At 36.7% G+C, this 20,352-nt stretch overlaps 2 protein-coding genes across 2 annotated transcripts; both read right to left on the bottom strand.

Moving 5' to 3' along the window:
• Nucleotides 1–662: 662 nt before the first annotated feature.
• On the bottom strand, nucleotides 663–9,587 carry cetp (cholesteryl ester transfer protein, plasma). Its single transcript, XM_014967620.2, has 17 exons — nucleotides 9,282–9,587; nucleotides 7,301–7,415; nucleotides 7,083–7,214; nucleotides 6,630–6,700; nucleotides 6,141–6,228; nucleotides 5,573–5,642; nucleotides 5,436–5,496; nucleotides 5,103–5,194; nucleotides 4,873–4,972; nucleotides 4,491–4,570; nucleotides 3,586–3,636; nucleotides 3,346–3,498; nucleotides 2,803–2,870; nucleotides 2,128–2,170; nucleotides 1,521–1,593; nucleotides 1,125–1,210; nucleotides 663–1,034 (listed from the first exon to the last, which is right to left on the bottom strand). The coding sequence occupies exons 1-17, from the start codon at nucleotides 9,415–9,417 to the stop codon at nucleotides 957–959; spliced, it is 1,497 nt and encodes a 498-aa protein (XP_014823106.2). The 5' UTR covers nucleotides 9,418–9,587; the 3' UTR covers nucleotides 663–956.
• A 1,437-nt stretch (nucleotides 9,588–11,024) lies between these two features.
• Nucleotides 11,025–19,970, bottom strand: herpud1 (homocysteine-inducible, endoplasmic reticulum stress-inducible, ubiquitin-like domain member 1). The gene is made up of 8 exons (XM_014967621.2): nucleotides 19,569–19,970; nucleotides 17,845–17,922; nucleotides 16,620–16,685; nucleotides 14,746–14,903; nucleotides 14,169–14,279; nucleotides 13,712–14,083; nucleotides 12,829–12,946; nucleotides 11,025–12,646 (listed from the first exon to the last, which is right to left on the bottom strand). Exons 1-8 carry the CDS (start codon nucleotides 19,719–19,721, stop codon nucleotides 12,470–12,472), a joined length of 1,233 nt encoding a protein of 410 aa, XP_014823107.2. The 5' UTR covers nucleotides 19,722–19,970; the 3' UTR covers nucleotides 11,025–12,469.
• Between the last annotated feature and the right edge of the window lie 382 nt (nucleotides 19,971–20,352).

Raw genomic sequence — 20,352 nt, 5'->3', positions numbered from 1 at the left:
CACAAGAAACAGCAGAGACCCTTTCCATCGCCCACTGTTAGCCTTCTTACCAACAAATGATGTAAAAATCCCACATCAGTAATAACACAGACGTTATGTGGTTTTATCATCTACTGGCTCAATTAGCCTGATGAAAGATCTAATTTATATTTAACAGCAAGTGGGGAAAAACAAAAAAACAAACAAACAAAAACAATTTTAAACAGATATTTACGCTCTCCCAAGATAGGAAACAAAAGTGTCATAGAAAGTACAACTCACTGTGGCTAATAAGTTCAATTTTAAGAAAAATCCTTGTGAAAACGTAAACGTGCTTTGTGTAGCTGAAAGAGAAAATGGCAGCTATAGTGCTCAGCTGTCGCCACCTGGTGGCATTAGAGCATTATAGCAACCAAAAAAAATAAAATAAATAAAAATAAGCAAGGAAGGAGCAGAGGTAGGAAATTAACATTGAATAAGTATAACTGAAATAAATCATTTTTTATAATGTATTTTAAAAGTAAAGGAGGTGATCATGGGTGAAATTATGTGCCTTACATTCAATTCACGTTCTATCTTAGGCATTCCTGAACAGAAGAAAGAAATGTTTTCACCCAGAATTTAGATTTGTGCAGAACTCAGTAGTATGTTTACAGAAGAAAGAAGCACAAAAACAAAAGCAATTGTCTGGGTATTTATTTTAATACATACAAAACCAAAAGGTAAACACAAACACAAAACTAAAGAAATGTCCAGTGGGTCTTCCTGGATGTGGGAAAAGTTTTCCAGATGAGGTCAGTAACGTCAACAACTTCAAATGTGTGTTTTGTTTATTTCTACAATAACAAAAAAACCAAAGGAAATGAATATTTTTTTTTCTTATTTTCTTTCTAAATTTAAGGTAAACAGTGTTGCTTAAGAGAGATTTTCGAGAGACACGTCTTCCTATAGGAAGACAGGCTCTTCAAGCAGCACAGTTACTGCAGCGTCCTCTTGAGGAAATCCACAAGAAGATGATGAGGGAAACCGAAATCCATCCGAGTCACAATATATCCCTACAGGACGAGAGAGGAAAGATCACAGTGCAGATATTGAACATTAATACAGACACACACAAAAAAAGAAGAGTAAAACACATATCTTACTTCCTGATGAAGCACCTCAGGGTCAATGATATCAAACAAGTTTGCCCCCTGTTTGTCCATCAACCTGGTTATCTCCACCTCCAAAACTGGAAAACACAACACATTTCTCAGCTCCTGTTACAGATGCAGCAAGGATTTTATGGAGCCACTATATGGATAAATAATTACATATATGGGGCAGAAACTTTTTCACCATTAGGGATTAGATTAAAGTAAAGTAGAAAATGTTAAGAATGATTTATTTAAAGTCATAAGTGTTCATAAATAAAAAATAAAAATAAAAAAATATAAAATGCTGAAAAAGTTCATGTTAACCAAAAAGCTGCCTCATTGATTAGGAGTAAGGTTAGCATTTGGAAGATTGTGTTTATTTTATTTAGTGGCTCCGTTTCGTACCCGACAGGACTTTAGGGACGCCTATTTTCTCCACAGCTTCCCTTATAAACTCAACTTGAGCTTCGTCGTTTATCTGGAAACAGAACGATTAGTCAGTGAAGAACTCCGATAAAACATGTAAGCGTTCTCTGCTTTCGTGTCTGTGAAAACCAATTCAACTTTAGCAAGGCAAGACTGAATAAAAACTGAGAGATGAATGCAGGAAAAAAGAACATAGCATGCAAAAGCAATGGAAAGCTCATGGTTTGCAAATTGATTTTACGGTTTTGAAATGTTTCGATTGCCCAGTGTGTGATAACATTTGCATCCAGTCTAGTGTCCACTTCAGACTCTGTATGTGAAGCCCACATCAGGCCCATCAGGCAACCCTGTGTAGCAACATATGACTCCAGTTGTATTTTCCATTGTGCAACAAAAATAGTGTTGCAACATGTGATATTTTCATATGTTTTTGGCACAAAAACAACACTTTCCATTATTATTATCACCAGTGCATTTCTGTTGTGTTTTTTTTTTCCTCACATGTGGGATGAGGCTCATCTGCTAAAGTATTTTACAATAAAAATAAATGTTTAGCTTAAAACAGATGATAAAATAAAATACTCACCAGTGTATTCTGCTGGGGCAGCTCAGCTCGGATGACAGAGATCCTGTAATTATCATTTCCATCACAAACAAGCGACAGAATCTGTACACACACTGACTAAAATGTTATTAGTATGCGTTTTGTTTTTCTTTTAACTTGTAGATTTACAATGATCTTTTTAAACCCCAAATGAAGAGTATCTTGACAAATGACTAAGATTACTTATTCCTTAAATAAAACATGGCAAAGAGAACAATTTGTCTTGCATGGTAAAATTATTTTTGAAATACGACTTCAAAATTACTCAGAGTGGTATTAATCTCCATCAGATAGAGAACAGCAACAATGAAACATTTATATCTACGGCTATAAGACAAAAACTGGAGCGTCTGTTCTGACACTAGAAGAACGTATTTTTGTCTTATCCTAAAAATGTATAGCTAAGCCTACTTATGCAAATAATAATAATAATAATAATAATAATAATAATAATAATAATAATATCATCATTTAAGTGTCTGACCTTGAACTTTAGTCTGAAGTCTTCCAGTTCTAAGTACTAAGAACAAATACTTAACGCTTTGTTCTTGCAACAATCTTCTCCATCAGCTCAGGCTGTATTTCATTGAGGCAGGGGAAGTTGCGGCAAATTTAGCTTAGTATGTTTTTTCTTTGTATTTATAGAAAGTCTCTTACTGTCGTGGTTTACCATGGAGAAAAAGTTTCTTGTCTGCATAGGAAGCTGTGACGTCTACGGCAATGTTCTGTAAATACAGGAACGAACAAATATTAGTTACAATGTAATAATGAGTAAAACTAACTAGATGCTATTTTCTTAATGAATTCCACAGAGCAAGAGTATGCATTGTTTTTCTACACACAGCTTCTCCGCTTTGGCTACAGTTTCGTTTTAAAACAATGAAATGTATTGGCTAGGTTTAAATGCCGTTAGAAACTTTAAAGACTGAAAACAGAAACTTACAGCTAAAAGAAGGTGCACTCTCTTTTCTTTGCAGACCTAAATCTGTGTTACTATTTATCATTTCCTTCCTTCCTGAAAATGTACAAAATTTGAACTGAAGAGCTTCGTTCACGTTGCTTATACTTTCACACAAACTGTTTTCTAAACCCTTTCTATATTTCTGTGCTGATAAAGGAGCCTCCAGGTGGCACAAGAGCTCAAGTCATTATCTTTTCATAGTAACATTTCAAAACTCGGTGAAGAATGCCTCGATGTACCGTTTGAAAGGACAGCGTTGGTTTGCTTCGACTCCCACAGTAGAGCTCTCCGGTGGCCTGAGCCCAGACTGACGTTCCCACGGTGGATGTGTTCAGAGTGGGAACGGAGGAGCTCCACGCTCGCAGCTCAGGGGAGGCTGATCCCAACAAGCACTGAGCAGCCAGACACAAAGCAGCGTCTCGTATTTGGAAATAAATGAACAAAACGGAACGAGGGAAATGTTTTTTTATTATTATTACCTTTTCAACATATTCAGGCTTGATGCTGGAGAGATTTGTCTCAAAAAGTGTCTGAAACAAACAAACAAAAATTGGGCAGCAGTTTTAGTTGGGACTCTGATTGATGTTGACATCCAAATAGAAACTTTGGGCCTCAGTCTTATTGTGTGACATTTACAAGTTTTATGAACATCTAATGAATAAATTAAATTTATGTACACATTTCAATTATTTGTTAACAAAATTATAAAAGCTTTTATTGAATTAAATAAGGCCTGATATTTAGTTCAGTTCTTATTTTTGGCATATTTTTTTTTATTACTAATCTATCTGAATTGTTTATTATGTCTATTCTTATGTCTTGTTTGTGTGTTTTATCTACTCCTCTGTGTTATTTTATTAATCTTGCTGTGAAGCACTTTGGTGCAACTTGCTTCTGATAAAGTAAATAAAGCTGACTGACAAAATTTTACATTTATGATCGGTGGCATTTTGTTTTGAAGATTTCATTTGAACATAGCATGAACAAACACAAATAAATACTTGAACTAGCCTTTCTTTTGTCTTTACAAATAATAAAAAATAAACTCTTAGGTTTTTCTCATTGTTGGTTATAATTATAAAGAGCCAAAAGTGTCTTTGGAGCTGCAGGTTGCAGATCATTTAGTCCAAAAACAGAACAGCCCAAGTGGCAGATGTTCATACATACAGATGACACTAGGTTTTTCCAAACACTGCGTCCATAATCCTTTTATTCTGACAGACTACCACTGGGAGCTTGTTTTAGAAACAAAGAAGGCCAGCTTTGTGCTCACATCGCTGCAGATTAAGACCCAACATATTGACTTATCTACTAAATGGGACTTGTTAGAGAACAAGTAGCCAAGATACTTAATTTCCACCACTTTTGGCAGAAAACGACTCACCTTAAGCTCCTCTGATGAGATGTTAAGTTGGAAGCGGCCATCATGATGAGCAGCAGCAATCAGCGGTTTAAAAACTTCATCTGTTGTTAAGAAGGTAAACAAACAATAACAGCAAGGTCGCTACTACTTTATGGAAAGTAATAGCAACTTTCCTTCACGTGGGCTTGAATAATTTACTTCAAGCTGGATTTACAGGGACAGATCCAAAATCTGTAGTAATTAATTAATTAATATAAATATTTGGTCTTCTCAGAAATAAAATACACATTTAAAAAAAAAAAAAATATATATATATATATATATATATATATATATATATATATATATATATATATATATATATATATATATATATCTGTATATATATGTTCCTAAAGTCCACCTGAGAACCAGAAGTAAAGCATCCTGTTTTCAGTCAGGTGATCTGGGTGAAAAACTGAGGCGTTGATCACAGAAGTCAAGTTCAAGTAGGTCGTCAGACCCTGAAGGAGATAAACATCAAAATGCCTCAAGGAAAGGATTATGACAGTACATAATTCTGACAAGACAAGGGATGCTATATTTACTATACGCAACTAAAATACTCAGATGATTTCAAACGATCTTTCTAACCTTGTGGTAGGACTCTATGTAGTTCGCTGTGATGAGAGGAGTCGTAGTTACACCAATATCAACACTGATGCCGCCATCACTGAGGAAGTCAGCTGCAGACACAAACAAAGCCAAACGTTCGGATGTCACGACAATCTTAGGACGTTAAACATGAAGATTTAAGAGCCTACAACTCAGGTGAAAAAGATTTTCCCCGTAATGCCGCACTGTTCTATCGGACAGGGATAAAAATCTGCTAACTGGGCCACAATTAGGATAAATTAGTTCCTCATTTTGGTCAACTAGGCACTGAGACGACATTAACCTTGATTGCACTGACAACATAACTCTCACCTGCTGTGTCTTGTATAAATTCAGCCAGGATGTCCGCCAGCTTGTTGATCTCTTTGCAGATCTGCATTTGATAACACACTTGTCATTTGACTGGAAGCTGATATGAAGACACCAAAGCCTGCGGTCTCCACGCTCACCTGTCCTTTGACGACCAGCTTAACCGTGAAGGTGATGAAGTCAGTGAAGAGCTTCTTCAGCCAGTTTGGCCTGACCAACAAACAATGAGACACACATCAACACCAGTGAACATATCGCCAAAGTTTTCAGTTGTGGAAAAATGTCTTGCTTCAGTAATTTCACTGTTTTCATGTTTTCAGTACTGATCATTACCGTTACTGTGAAATGGTACATATGAAATTCTGTATATTTTTGTAACACCCTTATCCTGATTGATACCATTGTTCCTGTTTACATCTCTACAAAACATTGCAGTACGTCTTCCCCTTCTCTTTCCTGTAGAAATGCCGTTCAATAAAGACTTCTGGTGCCGAAAAAATATTGAAAAGAGTACAGTTATCAGTACTGTACTGTAGAAATTACCATTTTTAATCATCATTTTTAAAGTTTTCCTCTCAACATGTCTAATAGAAAATTGAAGTTTTACAGTCAATTTTGATGTGATTTCTTTTTACATCACAGAAACATGGATTTTAACATATATATGTGTATATACTTTTTTTTATCTAGTATAGTTTCATCACTTACTCCTTGTCTCCCTCCAGATAGAGGCGAAACTTGTGAAAATTCAGGTAACAGTCAGATGTGTCTGCAGCGACCTTTGAATTACCGCAGTCTGAACAAAAAGATTGGGAATAGAAAGAAATATTTATTAGAGAAAAAACTGAGGTAGAGAATATAACTATCTATGATAATAAGTGTTATAGTTAGACCCCAAAATACATAAGAACATGTGACTGACAAGTTTGTTGAGGTTGAGAATGGGCACAGAATTTTGTTTTATTTTTTATTTTTTACATTAATCAATAGCAAAGAATAGTCATATTTAAACTTTAATAAAACATTTTTGAATCTGAAAATTATTGGATCGTAATAATAATAATAATAATAATAATAATAATAATAATAATAATAATAATAATAATAAAAATACTAGAGTGAAACAACTATGTGAAACTAGTTAAATGAAAAATAACTTTTGAAGCCAAACGGGGGGGAAATTCACGATTTACTTACAAAGTTTTGGGTTGATTCCAAGATCAATCTGAGTTTCAACCTCAAAGTCAAGTCTGTGTCCAACATTCATTCTGATGAGAAGAGAAAAACAAAAAATAAATTATTGAAAAAGTAAAATAAAATGTTCTAACCATAATATAATGTTCTAACCATAAACATATCTCATTGGTATGATACACAACAGAAGAACAGTATAAAATAGATTTTGAATTATTCATATTTTTGTAAAAAAAAAAAAAAAAAAAAAAAAAATGAAAGAAGAAGACATAAACCAATACACCACTCTTCTTCCACCCTTCAATATTCCCTACATTGAGTTGATCTATCATATAAATATTGGATCAAGTACGCTGTGATTTGTGACAGAACGCAACGAAAAAGTTGAAGGTAAATAATTAAAAGTGTATAAAACTGTGTTGACTTTTTTGACCAAACTTCCACATTCAGACTCACAGCCAGCTGCCGTATCCGTACTGAATGGTGCCACTGAACACAGCGGAGACGTTGTTTATCTCCAGACCGATGCCTTCCCCTGGACGCAGCTCAAAGTCGCTCCGGCCGATCGACAGGTTGTAAATCTCCAAACTGGGTAAGTCACAAAGAGAACAAACCTGCAGCAGCCTGTTGTGTTGTTGGTACATTTTTGCGGAGGCTTGAGCGTGAGCACTTACTTTTCTAGGCCATATGAGACTTTGCCAAAGAAACCAGCAGATTTCTCTCCTTGCATGCTTGGGTAACGGGCATGTTGGAAAGCTGCCTCAATAACTTTAGTGGTTTTCTCATTCACTAAAGACATGAAGACACAGAAACAGGACCAGACTGTGAAAAAACCTCATAGGCTCAGCTGGAGGGAGTAGACTTTACAGAGTGGTAAAAACAAACAAACAAAACAACAAATTTCTCCTTTTATGTTCCAGTTTTACTTTTTTTGTATCAAAAGTTTCAGATCATCAAACAAATTTTAATATAATACAAAGATAATCCTGAAAAACAGTTTGGAAACTATGATTTTATTTATCAAGTTTGGATAAATATAATATAAATGGAGCCGACCTTCCCCGATGTAAAACGTATATATTTTTTAGCCAGCTTGGAGAGTTTTTGAGCACATCACAGCATCTCTATTTGATCTAAATCTGGACTTTGACTGGTCCACTTCAACACCTTGCTGATGTGCTTTGAAACATTCTCCAGCTACATAACCCAAACTAGCTTCAAGTCTTAAACTGATGATTGAAATCATTGAGGAAGTCATGGGTTTATCAATGAAAACAAGTCGTTTAGGTCCCGAAGAGGGAAAGCCGACTTTCACCATGTATATTATATTTTTTTAGATAAATAATGAAAACCAACCTCAACTTCCACTGGGTTCAATTGTGCCCTCCTTGATGAGTCATCATCAGTAGTATGCTGAAACATCTTTGCAGAGCTTATATTCAAACCTTTCAATCTCACATTTTGAACGTTTTGAAAACCTTTTAAAATGGCAGATTTTAGGACACGTGTGCAGATTGACATATAAACGCTAATAGATTTAAAATTTATTGTTAATCACAATTTTTTCTTATGTTGAAAGAACATCTCGTTTGGTAATTGAGATATTGTAAGTAAATTCATACTTTTATGTTATTAACCTGCTATTTCTGTCCTTATTCCATGTTCATGAAGGTCTCCAATCATAAGCCAATTTTCATTGAATTACTTGAGTATATAAAACATGATATATTCTTAATATTGGACAGCAACAATAACACAAAAAAAACTTGAACGACATAAGTACTTTAAACATTGGCGTATATATGTATTTTTTTTATTTTATGTGTTGGAACGAACTGAAGCGCCTGCTATTTTGTGTTTATGCTCGAGTTGCATCCTTTGTTTACATTTCTTTGTTTTCGTCAACTTGATGTTTGCCTTGTTCTGTTTTTGCTCTTAATGAAGATTTATTATAAGTGATATCTTAAGCTTGGAGTTCATTTTCTGGCCAATATAACTACACTTAAAAAAACACATAAAAAACAGTCTTCTACCTGTCAAAACATGCTTCCCTTGGTAGTTTACAGAATTTGTATCAGTTTAAAAATGCTGGGAACAAAGATCCTAAATTATTCAGTAAGTCGTCTGTTGTGTGTTTGGAAAACACGAGTTAATTCCTTCACTTCAGAGACTTTCTTCTCTGCTGAATAATGCACAGGTCAGAGTTAATGTAGCCTAACAGAAATAGTCGAACAATCCTCAGAAAACAGTCAGATACTAAGTGAGAGAGTCCAAAGGTCACAGTAAAACAATGAAAACCTTCAGCAGTCCTGGAGAAATATTGGCCAAGACCAACAAAGGAAGGAAAACAAAGCAATGATGGGTGAATTAAGCATCTGTATCGTAGAGCTCGGTTGATGTAAGATGACAGGGATCTGTTTTTACTGGGTTTAACTGGGACCCAGCCTTTGAAAGAGGCGGTAGAGCAAAAAACACCCAATCAGTGTCCACAAATGTCACCCATGACCCTCCATTAGACAAGCCGCTGGTGAGGACTTCATCGTTTCTCAGGTTCTGCTCTGAGAAACTGAACTATAAAGCCATTCTGGTTCAACTACATTCACTTGTTGCATTTAGCACAATCAGATTGGATCGGAGGATGTCAGTACTACTCACACACAGCAGCCGCAGGATAGGTGAGTCTGCATACAACTCCAGTGTATTTGTAGGCCGAAGAAGGATCCTGAAGGCAGCCGTGGGTCGTTCCAAACAGAGAGAGGAGCAGCAGCAGCGGGAGAGTGTCGCCTGGCATTCTGCTAGATCCTCCGACTCTCGAATTGCTGCAACATTCGCTCTGCAGCCTGTTAAAGCTACAGGTTCAGCGTACCGTAGCTATCTTGGGACAAACTGCCTCGTTCATCCAATCAGAAACGGAGGAGTTGTGTTTTGTACTGTAGGAGTGAAGAGACAAACACCGATTCAGAAAAAAAAAAAACAGGTCAAAGTGCATCTTTGTCAGTGAGGCAACAGCTGACAAAAACCTCCTACACAAATTAAAGTGGACAAGATGACACAAGAAGAAAAATAGCTGGTATTAAAGAAAAGAAGTCAAGGCAAATATTATTATTGTACACACCCACAAAAATGATCTTTAAAAATGTCCAAAAACTTGAGAAACATACATTTTTGTCAGAAACTCCCAGTTTTCCTGCTCTGTCCAGGTGACCAACTTCCCCGTACTGAGCTCTGCTTGAACAAAGAGGGTTTTGACATGCAAAGGTTCTCAGGGTAACTGGATACAGGAGCCGACTCCTGTATCCAGTTCATGTCCTACTGCGTTTTGTCCCCTGAATCTCCTCTGTGAATGAGATGAATTTAACCTTGTAACAGTATTATAGATTCCAACTTTTGTACCACCCAGTAGTAAATTACAGAATCAAAATTTGTTCATATTTAAATTTTATACGAGCTGTGAGGTGCGATCTGTAAGACGCAACTGATGATCCACACAGAGAGTGACAAATGTAAATTAGAGATAAACAGAAGAAATCCTCAAGATCAGTAAGGATTATTTAGCCCCTCCTGGACGTCAGCTCACGAGCTCTGTTAGTTTAAATGCTTATTTTCTGTGATCAATCCTTAAGCGTCAGATGTAAAGTACGAGAATTTGTTCTTGTATGGTATTTTTGTTGTCATTTTCTCATGGGTTGTCAACACCAGAAGAAGCCCCGTTTTATAATTTTACATAAAACAGGGTAAATCCTTATAGTAAATCCTTGAGGATGCTACGGGCCTGACTGTTTCAGAGTGAAGGGTTGAGACACGGGTCTGTGGGGGCAGAACAGGGTACACACACACACACACACACCAGAAAAAATACACTCACTCAAGCTATCTGGCTCAGCACAATGGTGTTGGAGATTTCGCTGATGAGCAGGAGGTTGACTTTCACTGCAGAACTACCTCAAGTCAAGTTTGAGGGTTTATGTAAAATACCTGCTATATCAGCTCAGCTGGAACCAAACATTCAGCTTCTCTGATCACAGTAAGTCAACTGCGGATTCACATAGAGGATTTTAGTTTGTTGAACCGCCTCTGAAGTTCCTACAGGGTCTGAAGTGTAAAAAATGTAAAAACATTTTCTTTGAAGTATAAATTGTCCCAACCTCCTCTTGGAGAATCTCAACCTATTACAGTTTAACTTTTACCAAACATGTGAGCTGTGGTGGAATTTAAACACCAAGTAACTGAACAGCGTCAAACATTTGAACAATCAAATGTTTAGCTACAGGTTCTGGGGAATATCCCATCAGGGCTTTTCTCTATGACTTCCTTATGTAGTGGAAAAGGAAGGGACTTTTTTTGTTTCTTAAAAGGGAAGAAACAATTTCTTCACAAAAACAAAACAAAACAGTATCATTATTTGACATACAAACATTTATTGCATCTTTTATAGGAAACATTTCTATTGTAAGGGACACTTTAAGGTTGGAACAAAAATAAAGGTAAAAATGTCGGCTATACACAGTGACCATTGCCACAGTCTTCTTTCCTCCCCACACAGGAGACACAAGCATTAAGTTACAGAAAATATACACAATTACACAACTAGCTTTCATTCTGCTTACTTAAAAGTTACTTCAAGGCTTTACAGAGAAAAGATTATAAAACCTATTCATTTACCATTACAGATCAAAATTCATGCAAAAGAATGAAGTACTAAAGTCATTTGTATCTGATCACTTCCCATTCAACGTAACTATTATATAAAATATCAGGAAGAAGAGTAATAGTGTATTGTATTATGTAATCTGGAATGGTACCAGAAAAAAAAGACAAAAAGCTGAGACCTAAAGTCCTCCTAATATCATTTTTTCACAATATATTTTGCTTCTTTATATTGAATTTGATCTGTAATTTCAACTATTTGTGTGTGAAAAGCTCCGAGCCCCTAAAAGGTCATGAGTCATAACCTCTATTTTAAAGCTTGCATATGATAGAAGTTAGATGTAAAGTGCGCTGTGTACACAAAAAAAATATATTTACAGCTTTTTCTGTTTTTTTTTTAAACATGCTTTTATAAACTACTTTTCAAATCAGTTAGGCAAAAATATTAATATTTGGTCACAAAAAGTTTCAATAAACAGAATCCACCTTAAAACCTTAAGAGTGGAATGAAAGGGGTGGAAAAAAAAATCTGGGATCAAACCTTTTTTTTGTGTGTGTTTAATCCAGGACATGAATTTCTTCTTCAGTTTTCTTGAAATAAATTGTATTCCAATTATAACTTACAGTTTATAGTGTGCACTCCTGCAACTCGCCTGCAATCACAGACTAACAAGCTGATTTTTTTATGGTCCATTGAGTTGCTTTGCCTCCGTAGTGACAAAAAGCTTAAAAGTGAAAAACACCTCTGTTAAAAATGTGCTAACGCATGTTCTTTCTGAGAATCTAAAAACAGATTCAGGAGTATCTGTATGTGACAAACTTACTGGTCACATACTACTCTTTTTTTTTTTTCTTTTTCTTTCAGATCTAATGAATTTTGAATACTTTTGGAAAAAAAATAATCCCTCATACTAAAAGAGAAATCGCAAAAAGCAAAGACTTTCCTTCCTTTACCTTCAGGTTCCACCTTGTGCCTGTTACCTTCTGATGAAGCATTAAACATGGTGCTGAGATAGAAACCTGAAACTAGCATTGAGAAACTGCCAGCTTTCAGTCCTTTGGTACCGTCCATATTTTTTTGGCCAGTCTCATTGTGCTGGTATTCGGTTTGCCACTTCTTGCTGCCTCAGCAGCTCCTAGGATCCCAGCATGCTCTCCGGTTGCCGTTATAAACCAAACACTGCCGCCTCGGGAACTCAGTTCGCCATGCCCTGAGCAACCTCAGGTATAAGGGAGGAGAAGAAAGTTTTGAAGAAGACCCACGCTGTCCACATGACGGACACCCTGTGAGGAGGAACTAAAACTGCCGTCATTAGCTCCTCAGATTCCTCAGCTGCGTGTTCCACAATCTGTCCATCAGCTGGTTCTTCAGCCTGAAGAGTCAAAGGACAGAAAGGTTTCTAAGTGAAAAGTAGTTCCCAATAAACCTCCATCTGTGGGTCGTTTGTTCACCTATGACGAGGTCAAAACAATTCTGGTATAATATTATCGAAGGGCATGTTTAAACGATTTGAAGAAACTGGAAACTTAAGCAACTAAAATCTGAAATTCTTACATGGTTATGCTCGGGGTTCCTGTCCTCATTCTGCTGGTTGTGTTGGACCTCAGGGGGCTGGAAGTGGGGTGCTTGAACCGGTGCTGGCCTTCTGAAGGGGAACCAGCCCATTGTGTGTCTGCATATGCAAAGAGATAAGAAATTAGTTTCTGTAAATGCCAAAATGTTCAATTTTGTCAGTATTAAAAAATATCTGTGGGCTGTAAGATCAAAGTCAGTACAATTAACAAGGATGTGTACTGCAAAGCCAAAACTCTGACTTAAAACACAAGAATCCATAAAGACAATATATATAAATATATCTTAAAAAACCCCAAGAAAATTAATTGATTCAAATGAAAATTCATTACATAACAATAGCATATTTAACTTTTTGTGTGTGTGCAAAAAAAAAAAGAAAATATTTTCTCCTGAGGAGTTTGAAAAAAAAAAAAAAGGAGATACAAGTTTTTAGAACAGCTTTAAGGGCCTCGGATCGCATTCACACAGTCAGCAGCTACTTATGTGCAGCAGAAATGCCACAGTGCGCCCCCTTCTGGCCAGTCACCACTAATATCTCAGATACAATAAAAAAAAAAAAAAAAAAAACTTCAAAGCTTCATTCTGTTTTTGTTTTTTTCTACTGAACAGAGAAGGTGTTTGGCACATGCACTTCAAATTTAATCTGCTACTTGCTAAAATTGACTTTTGTTTGTCCAACTGAATTATGGCTGAATCATACATTCACAGGAAATCAAACGAAACCAAACTATGACTGATCATTTGTGGAAAAGGAACACTTGTTTTTTTCCCCCCACTTTTCTTAATGCTGCTCATCAGCTAAGAAGATTTATCCTTAAATTGATTCAAAATATAAATATAAAAACATAGCAGAGAAGCTTACAGATACATGAGGAGCAGCGTGCTCATCACCAGCAGAAAGCGGCTCAGGTTGGAGTTGAAGTAAATGATCATGAGCAGGACGCCGAGTCTTGCCGCGGAGTACAACCAGTCCAGCCAGTCACGCTCCACGTCCTCCTCGTCTTCCATTACGGGCCCGCCCTGTGCGTTCATTCGCATGTTCTGATTGGCCTCCCCCGGGTTGATGAAAGCGGCGTCCTGCACCGGGTTCTGATTCACTGGCAGGTTGTCAATGGGGTTCTGATTGGCCAGAGGGGCTGGGACAGGAACTTGGTGGGCAGGGACAGGTGGGTATTGGCCGATGGTTGCCACCGGCGCCGGGGGAACAGTGCCTGCCGCTGCCATGGCTGCGTGGCTATTGGTGGGAAATTAGATTTAGAGATCAGAAATGACAAAAGTCGAGGAACCATGGAGAGGATTAATAATCAACAGATACTCACTACTGCATGTAATATTGTCTTGCGTAGACATGCTGGAGCCACAGGAGCTGCTGAGGGCTGTACAGGGATAAGGCAGGAAAGGCTGGCTGGGTCAGCTGGGACTCTGCAGCGCTGCAGAAAAAATAGAAATCTTATAAGAAACCTGCCCTTTTGTCCAGGAACAAAACCCAGCGGCGATAAAATATGGAATGCTTGGCTTAAAACCCACATGCATATTTATTTATTGGCCAGGTGGAAGTTAATACTAATGCTCAGAATCTGAAAACTGCACTTATAAAAGAGCTACTCATTCTGAAAGTGTTAGGTGCTCTCATGGAAACTCCCAAGTGATTTCTTGTCAATGTCTTTAAATTTCACTTCAGTCTATGACAAGAGGTTACTCTGAAGAGAGTAGCAAACAGAAATGATTGTATGTTTTGGGGTAATTACAGGCTGCATCTTGTGGTTTTCCTCTCTTTAATCTGAGATTCTTAGATTTTTATAAACAATCTTCAGCAGCTTTATGCCGTTTCCCCTCCCACTTTGCACCTTGTTTAAAACACTCTTAAATTAGGGAAGCTGTCTCTTCATAGCTTACGGTGCTGAAGCAGGCCATGTTGGAGCTCCAGGCGTCTGCGTGTGGATCGGAGTAGAAGCTGCCGAAGATGTCTGCCTCCTCTGCCTGAGCTCTGGTGTGCTGGGAGTCTGAACAGGTGGGCTTGAACTGGAAGGATGTGGTTGTTCTGCCTCTTTGGTCTGCAGAACAAAACACAAAGCGTGAGAAATGCGAGAGTTTTTGTACACCAGAGCTCTGCAACTTTTACAATCCAAAGGGACATTTTGCTTTCAGTCTAGCAAAGAGAATAGATGTAGTTTCCTTTATAGGATGTTGACATTTGTGGACAATGCTGTAAAAAAACATACAAGTAAAAAAAGTATATGATTTCCAACCTAATAACTAAAAAGATAAAGCTAAAAATATTACTGGTACTTTTGTGTCATTCCATTGTGGAAATTCAATGCAATTATTCTATAGAAAACCCCTCTAAATGTTAGATCTAAATAATAATAAAAAAACAATTCATCATTTTGAGTAAAAGGTATGAAGAGTGGAAGGTCCAAAGAGCTGCTAGCTGCAGCACCCTGGTTTAATCAAGTAACAGGATGCACAAACACCTGCAGGTTCTGAGTATTAACCAAAGTAAAGAAGGCAATGAAACCAAAGCGAGCCACATTTAGGTGTAAGATCTTTAAGGATGACAGCTGAAGTGGAACTGTTCCGCCTCAAAGCATGTCGGTAGGAAAGGAGGAGTTGAATGAGCACACCTGCTACAAAGAGGGTTCTTTTTGACGTTTGTCATTTTGAAAACAACTTGTTCATTAAAATCTTATTAAACATATCTCAGTCTAATAGACTACATAATTTCTAAAACCAAGTCCTAAAAGCCTAGAATATCACTAAAAGAAGATTAAGCAAAAACATTAAGGAACCATTTGTCTGAACAGTATTTTCAGCTCCACATAAGGAAGTTAAATATGCAAAAAAAAAAAATGTACCGTGAAAAATAAACTGCTGACAAGATGACAAACTCAAACCACTTAGGAAAACAAAACCAGACACATTCTGAATTAAAATAATCAATATCTGCTTTAAGTATGTGTTTGGTCGCTCTTGCATAACGGTAAAAGTGACATTAAGTTACTCAAACACTCGTCTGAAGGAGCTCTATAGTTTAAAAGGCAATTCACTTTTAGCAACTCTCACTGCAAATTTTAAAACGATAGTTAACATAATTTAAGCAACCACAAATGTACTCAAAAACATTGGACGCATATTTACTAAACCAAAAAACTGTTTTTGAAAAACAACTCTCGTTTACCGTTTTCTCTCAAGGTTTCTCAGAGCTTCAGTGAGTGAAGCTTAAGATTTTGAGGCCATTATGATATAAATTTCAGAAGTGCATGAATAGGAAAAACTTTACCTCTGTAAGTTTAGCTGTTGAAGGTGACTCCATGGTTTTTAGCCCAAGGTTAGCCAAAAGGACACTTTAATACAATTTACAGTAAGATTCTTAATCATTACTGATGACAGGTTTTACCCTGCTTATAAAAAGCCTTTTTTTTTTTTTTTTTTTAAGCCAAGCTTGGTAAACCCTTCCACTGTCTCAGCGTAATGCTCAGGACGAGGGTGGCAGATGTCACGGTCAGACATCAGAGAAGCAGCAGGGTGGTTGTCCCATCAGATTGTCAGTTCCCACAACAAAACACACCCAATGTGCTCCTTCATGACAAAGGAGCAGGCAATTTTAGTTCGACTTGAGAGACATATGAAACTGAAACTCTATCTTTGTTATTGAGCTCCCACCCCACAAATATCTATCTGCATACTTACCTGGTACAGATTCTAATCTAGAACTGCAGAGACTACAGTTCTAGATCAGAAATTTAAATACTTTTTAAACTAATGTTTACCTTTGTTGCTGCTTTGGGTGGATTCCTCATGGGGCACACCAGGTGCAGAGTGGGAATGGAGTCCATCTGCAAAATTGAAGATAAAAAAGTGACTTTTCCCTCCCCGTAAACCCTCACTGAGACGGCACATTGGAAAAAAAAAAAAAAAAAAAAAAAAGACAACAAGCTGGTATAAACACAGTGCTGCTTGTCTTTCTGTCACTTTGGCTACAACACAGCTGGTGTTTCTTTTCTGTTTATGCAAGATCTAGTTATTTCACAGTGGAAATGTCTGGGTCACCTTAAACCTTCAAAAACCAGAACAATTTCGTAGTCACATAAAATCTAACAAAAGAAAAAAAACACGTTAGACACAAAGAAAAAAAAAAAAACAATCACCTAGTTTAGCACTCAGTGAATTCTAACACCTGATTTAAACTCTGTTCTTCTTCTGCCTCAGCTTTGAAAAAAACAAGTCTTTGCTAAAATATAGATACACGTGATTATATAATTCTCCAGGAAACAAAAATAGAAGCCAAAGACCTTTAGACTTTTGCACTCTCACAATATTTGCTAATCAAATGACATTACACGATGGATCCCCAGAATAATCCCCTGTTGTGTTTCTTGTTATTAGCAGTATTTGCATGCAGCTCCAGGCTCAGCTCTACTGTTCCTACTTAACACAGAGCTGGTGTTTCTTTTCTCAAAGCAAGAGTTGCACCTTTAAAGTTCATGCTGGTTAGTGGAATTACTCCATATGTAAGGACATAATCTGGAATAATCTGGTTCGCAACACAGCCCAGTGTTAAACATGCATGCCGCATTTAAAAAAAAATATGTGGATTAGTTCATAAAAGTAGTGCCACGGCAACTGAAGAAAACGTGAAAAAAATTTGTGTTTATAAGGATGTTTGCTAAACAGTGTTGTATTACAATTATTTGCAAGATAAAAGATATGAAATATCATCCTACACTGAATTTAAAAACAATAAGAACTCGTTTACAGGCTGAGGAACTCCTCAAGAGGCTGTTAAATATCAAACTCGTTTACAGGCTGAGGAACTCCTCAAGAGGCTGTTAAATATCAAACAATGTTCACTGAGAAAAGTGTCCAGAAATTCTGTACCCTGGATTACCCAGAATAATTTTACTGATTTAAAGTTTAGTTGTAAATTTGGATTATTTCTAAGTTTTAATAAATTTAAACATATTGTAATGAACAATAAACACAATGAAAACATACCTGTCTGAAAAGATCGTTGATGTGCAAATGATCAGGCAGCAGCTTGCCAGCAAAGATCAGTCTCTGGTCACTTATAGCCTAAAATACAAAAAGAAAAAAACAACAAAAAAAAAACTTACATTTCAGGCATTAAATCATTTGGAAGAAAGAAAGTCACACATTAAACCTGTTTTATACCCTAAGGATAATTTGCGAGAGTCATCTAAAGAAAACTTAAAATCTTATGTTTCAAATTGCAAAAGAGCAAATAAACATGTCTATGTTGTCACATTAAATAATTGACTTTTGTAGAAGTTTTTGACAGCAATGTTACTTTTAAAATACTACACAGCTGAGGTTATTACAAGTGAGTTATGCAAAACATTTTGAAAAAAAAAAAAAAATTAAATACAGCATTTCTTACAATTTCTGCATTTTGCTTGCAAACACCTGCCTCACCTGTTCCCACAACATCCGACAATTGACAATGCAGACCTAATCAGGATTACCTCAGATATTGACAACTAAAACGGATCTGACTTGATCGAAAAATGAAATTTCTTCTACTTCCTGGCCAATTTAACTCTTAGATTTACATAAATTTGCAACTGACAAGCGGCGTGTTAATTATCATTTACAGAGCTGGCTAAAACACATGGCTAACTTCCCAGAGTTGATCAATAATAATTAACTTTACTGTGAAACTACACCTTCTCTTTAACTTTGACGGGTTTTTTTTTTTCCAGTTTTGTGTTTGACCACCTCTCACCGACTAACTTCACCATCTAATCTCAGAAGCAAATGTTTTTTGTTTTTTTTTAGCTGTTGGCATCTCAAGACTTTCCCATATTAAGGTAAACATACACAGAATCTAGTTTTACAATTTTATTCAACATAGGTGGGGTAGTGTTGGGGCCTTAAAATGCATGTTTATTTATCTGAAGACCACCCTTTAGAAAATTAAATAAAAAAATTCAACCAAGTGGCCTGCTCAAAGCACCTATATTTTTACTAAAACATCTACCTTGAATGATGGAAAAAGCTATGTTTTATTTTTATTTTAAGATTGAATACGCCTCATCCCTTTTGTAAAATGGTCCTTCTCCATGAATAAATTTAACTTAGGCTGATTTTTTTTTTTTGTGAGTATTTTGGGTAATTAGACATTTGATATGATTACCAAAGACAGAACATTCATATAAGATAGTTTAACACTTTGTGGCCATTTTTATGCAATTTGGGGTTGCAATATTTTACAGGTTTCAATGAAAATGGAGGGGCATTAATTTAAGAATTTCAGCTTAAAAAAAACTTAAAACCTTCATTTTCACAGACAAATATTAAATTGTCATTGTTTAAAATGTATTTTGTAGCTCGTTCAGATAAAATTGTTTATTCTGGGGTATTCTCTGTATCAGTAACTACTCCAATTGAACCTTGCTGACTACTGCGCCCTGAGATGACCTCTGTTGAATCTTTGCTTCACAAACTGTACTCTCGGTGCCTTTGAAGTTTGTGGAAAACACTGTAAAAAAAACAACCCTGAATCTATGGGTTACAAAGACAGCATTACGAAGATTTATATGGCGCCTTTGAAAACCTGTAACAAGCGGACATTTAGAACAGATACACCCAGGCAGGAAGATAATACGGAGGAAATGGCTGACAGCTGTTAGCTCGGAGCGGCTGTTATGACATTCCACAACATAGCCTCGAGCTAATATGTAGCCTCTTTTATTACATACCGGTTTGCTTGGGTAAACCCTCGACAAATGAGCCTTAAGGTCCTTTACAGTCCACTTCATGTCGACCCCATCAATAATTTGGTCCTCCTGAGCCTGGTTAGGCGTTTTAACGAGAAGACTGGTCGTCTTTTGTTGAGAATCTTCTAAATCCATTTTCACTTTTGAGTAAGTTGACGTGGTTACCAGAACTGGGTGGAGGTATTCGCTACAACAACGCTACTCAGGAACAGCGACGGTCTGTTATAAAATATACTGGTAGAAAGGCTGGAACAAAAGTAAACCTTTTCTTGAGCTGAGAAACACTACGACGGGAGCAGCGTCTAGAACTATCTGTATGCAGTCCGTCGTACTGCACTTTACAGGAACAGTATTGTTTCCAAACACATTGTGGCTGCTCCTGATTGGCTAAACGCCACTTTCGCTCAGACGTGGAGGCTCGTCAAATGTTTGCACTGAGAGCATGCGCGGAAATTATTCAAAGATCGTCTATTTTACAATAGTGCCTGAAATGGCTCACTTTGGCTCTTGGGGTAACTCGAAGTTGACAACTCCTTAAACACATTATACATGTTTTACACAAAGAGGAATATCCATCTTATACGTTTAAATTCCCAACAAAAGATTTTTCTGGAATTTTACAGCCATTTAAGACCCCATTTTCCACTTCAGTAGCATCCCTTACATTTGTTGTATCTGAAAAGTCAACAAAGTGTGTCCTCTCTTTTAATCCGTCTGTGATTGAAAAAGTAACTTTTCAGAATATTACTCATCCAGTAATGTTGCA

Source organism: Poecilia mexicana, unplaced genomic scaffold (assembly GCF_051168715.1).
Source record: "Poecilia mexicana isolate PSO_F unplaced genomic scaffold, ASM5116871v1 scaffold_6, whole genome shotgun sequence".
Classification (NCBI taxonomy): domain Eukaryota; kingdom Metazoa; phylum Chordata; class Actinopteri; order Cyprinodontiformes; family Poeciliidae; genus Poecilia; species Poecilia mexicana.
Note: the sequence above shows the minus strand (reverse complement) of the source record. Positions and strands in the feature narration are given on the sequence as shown.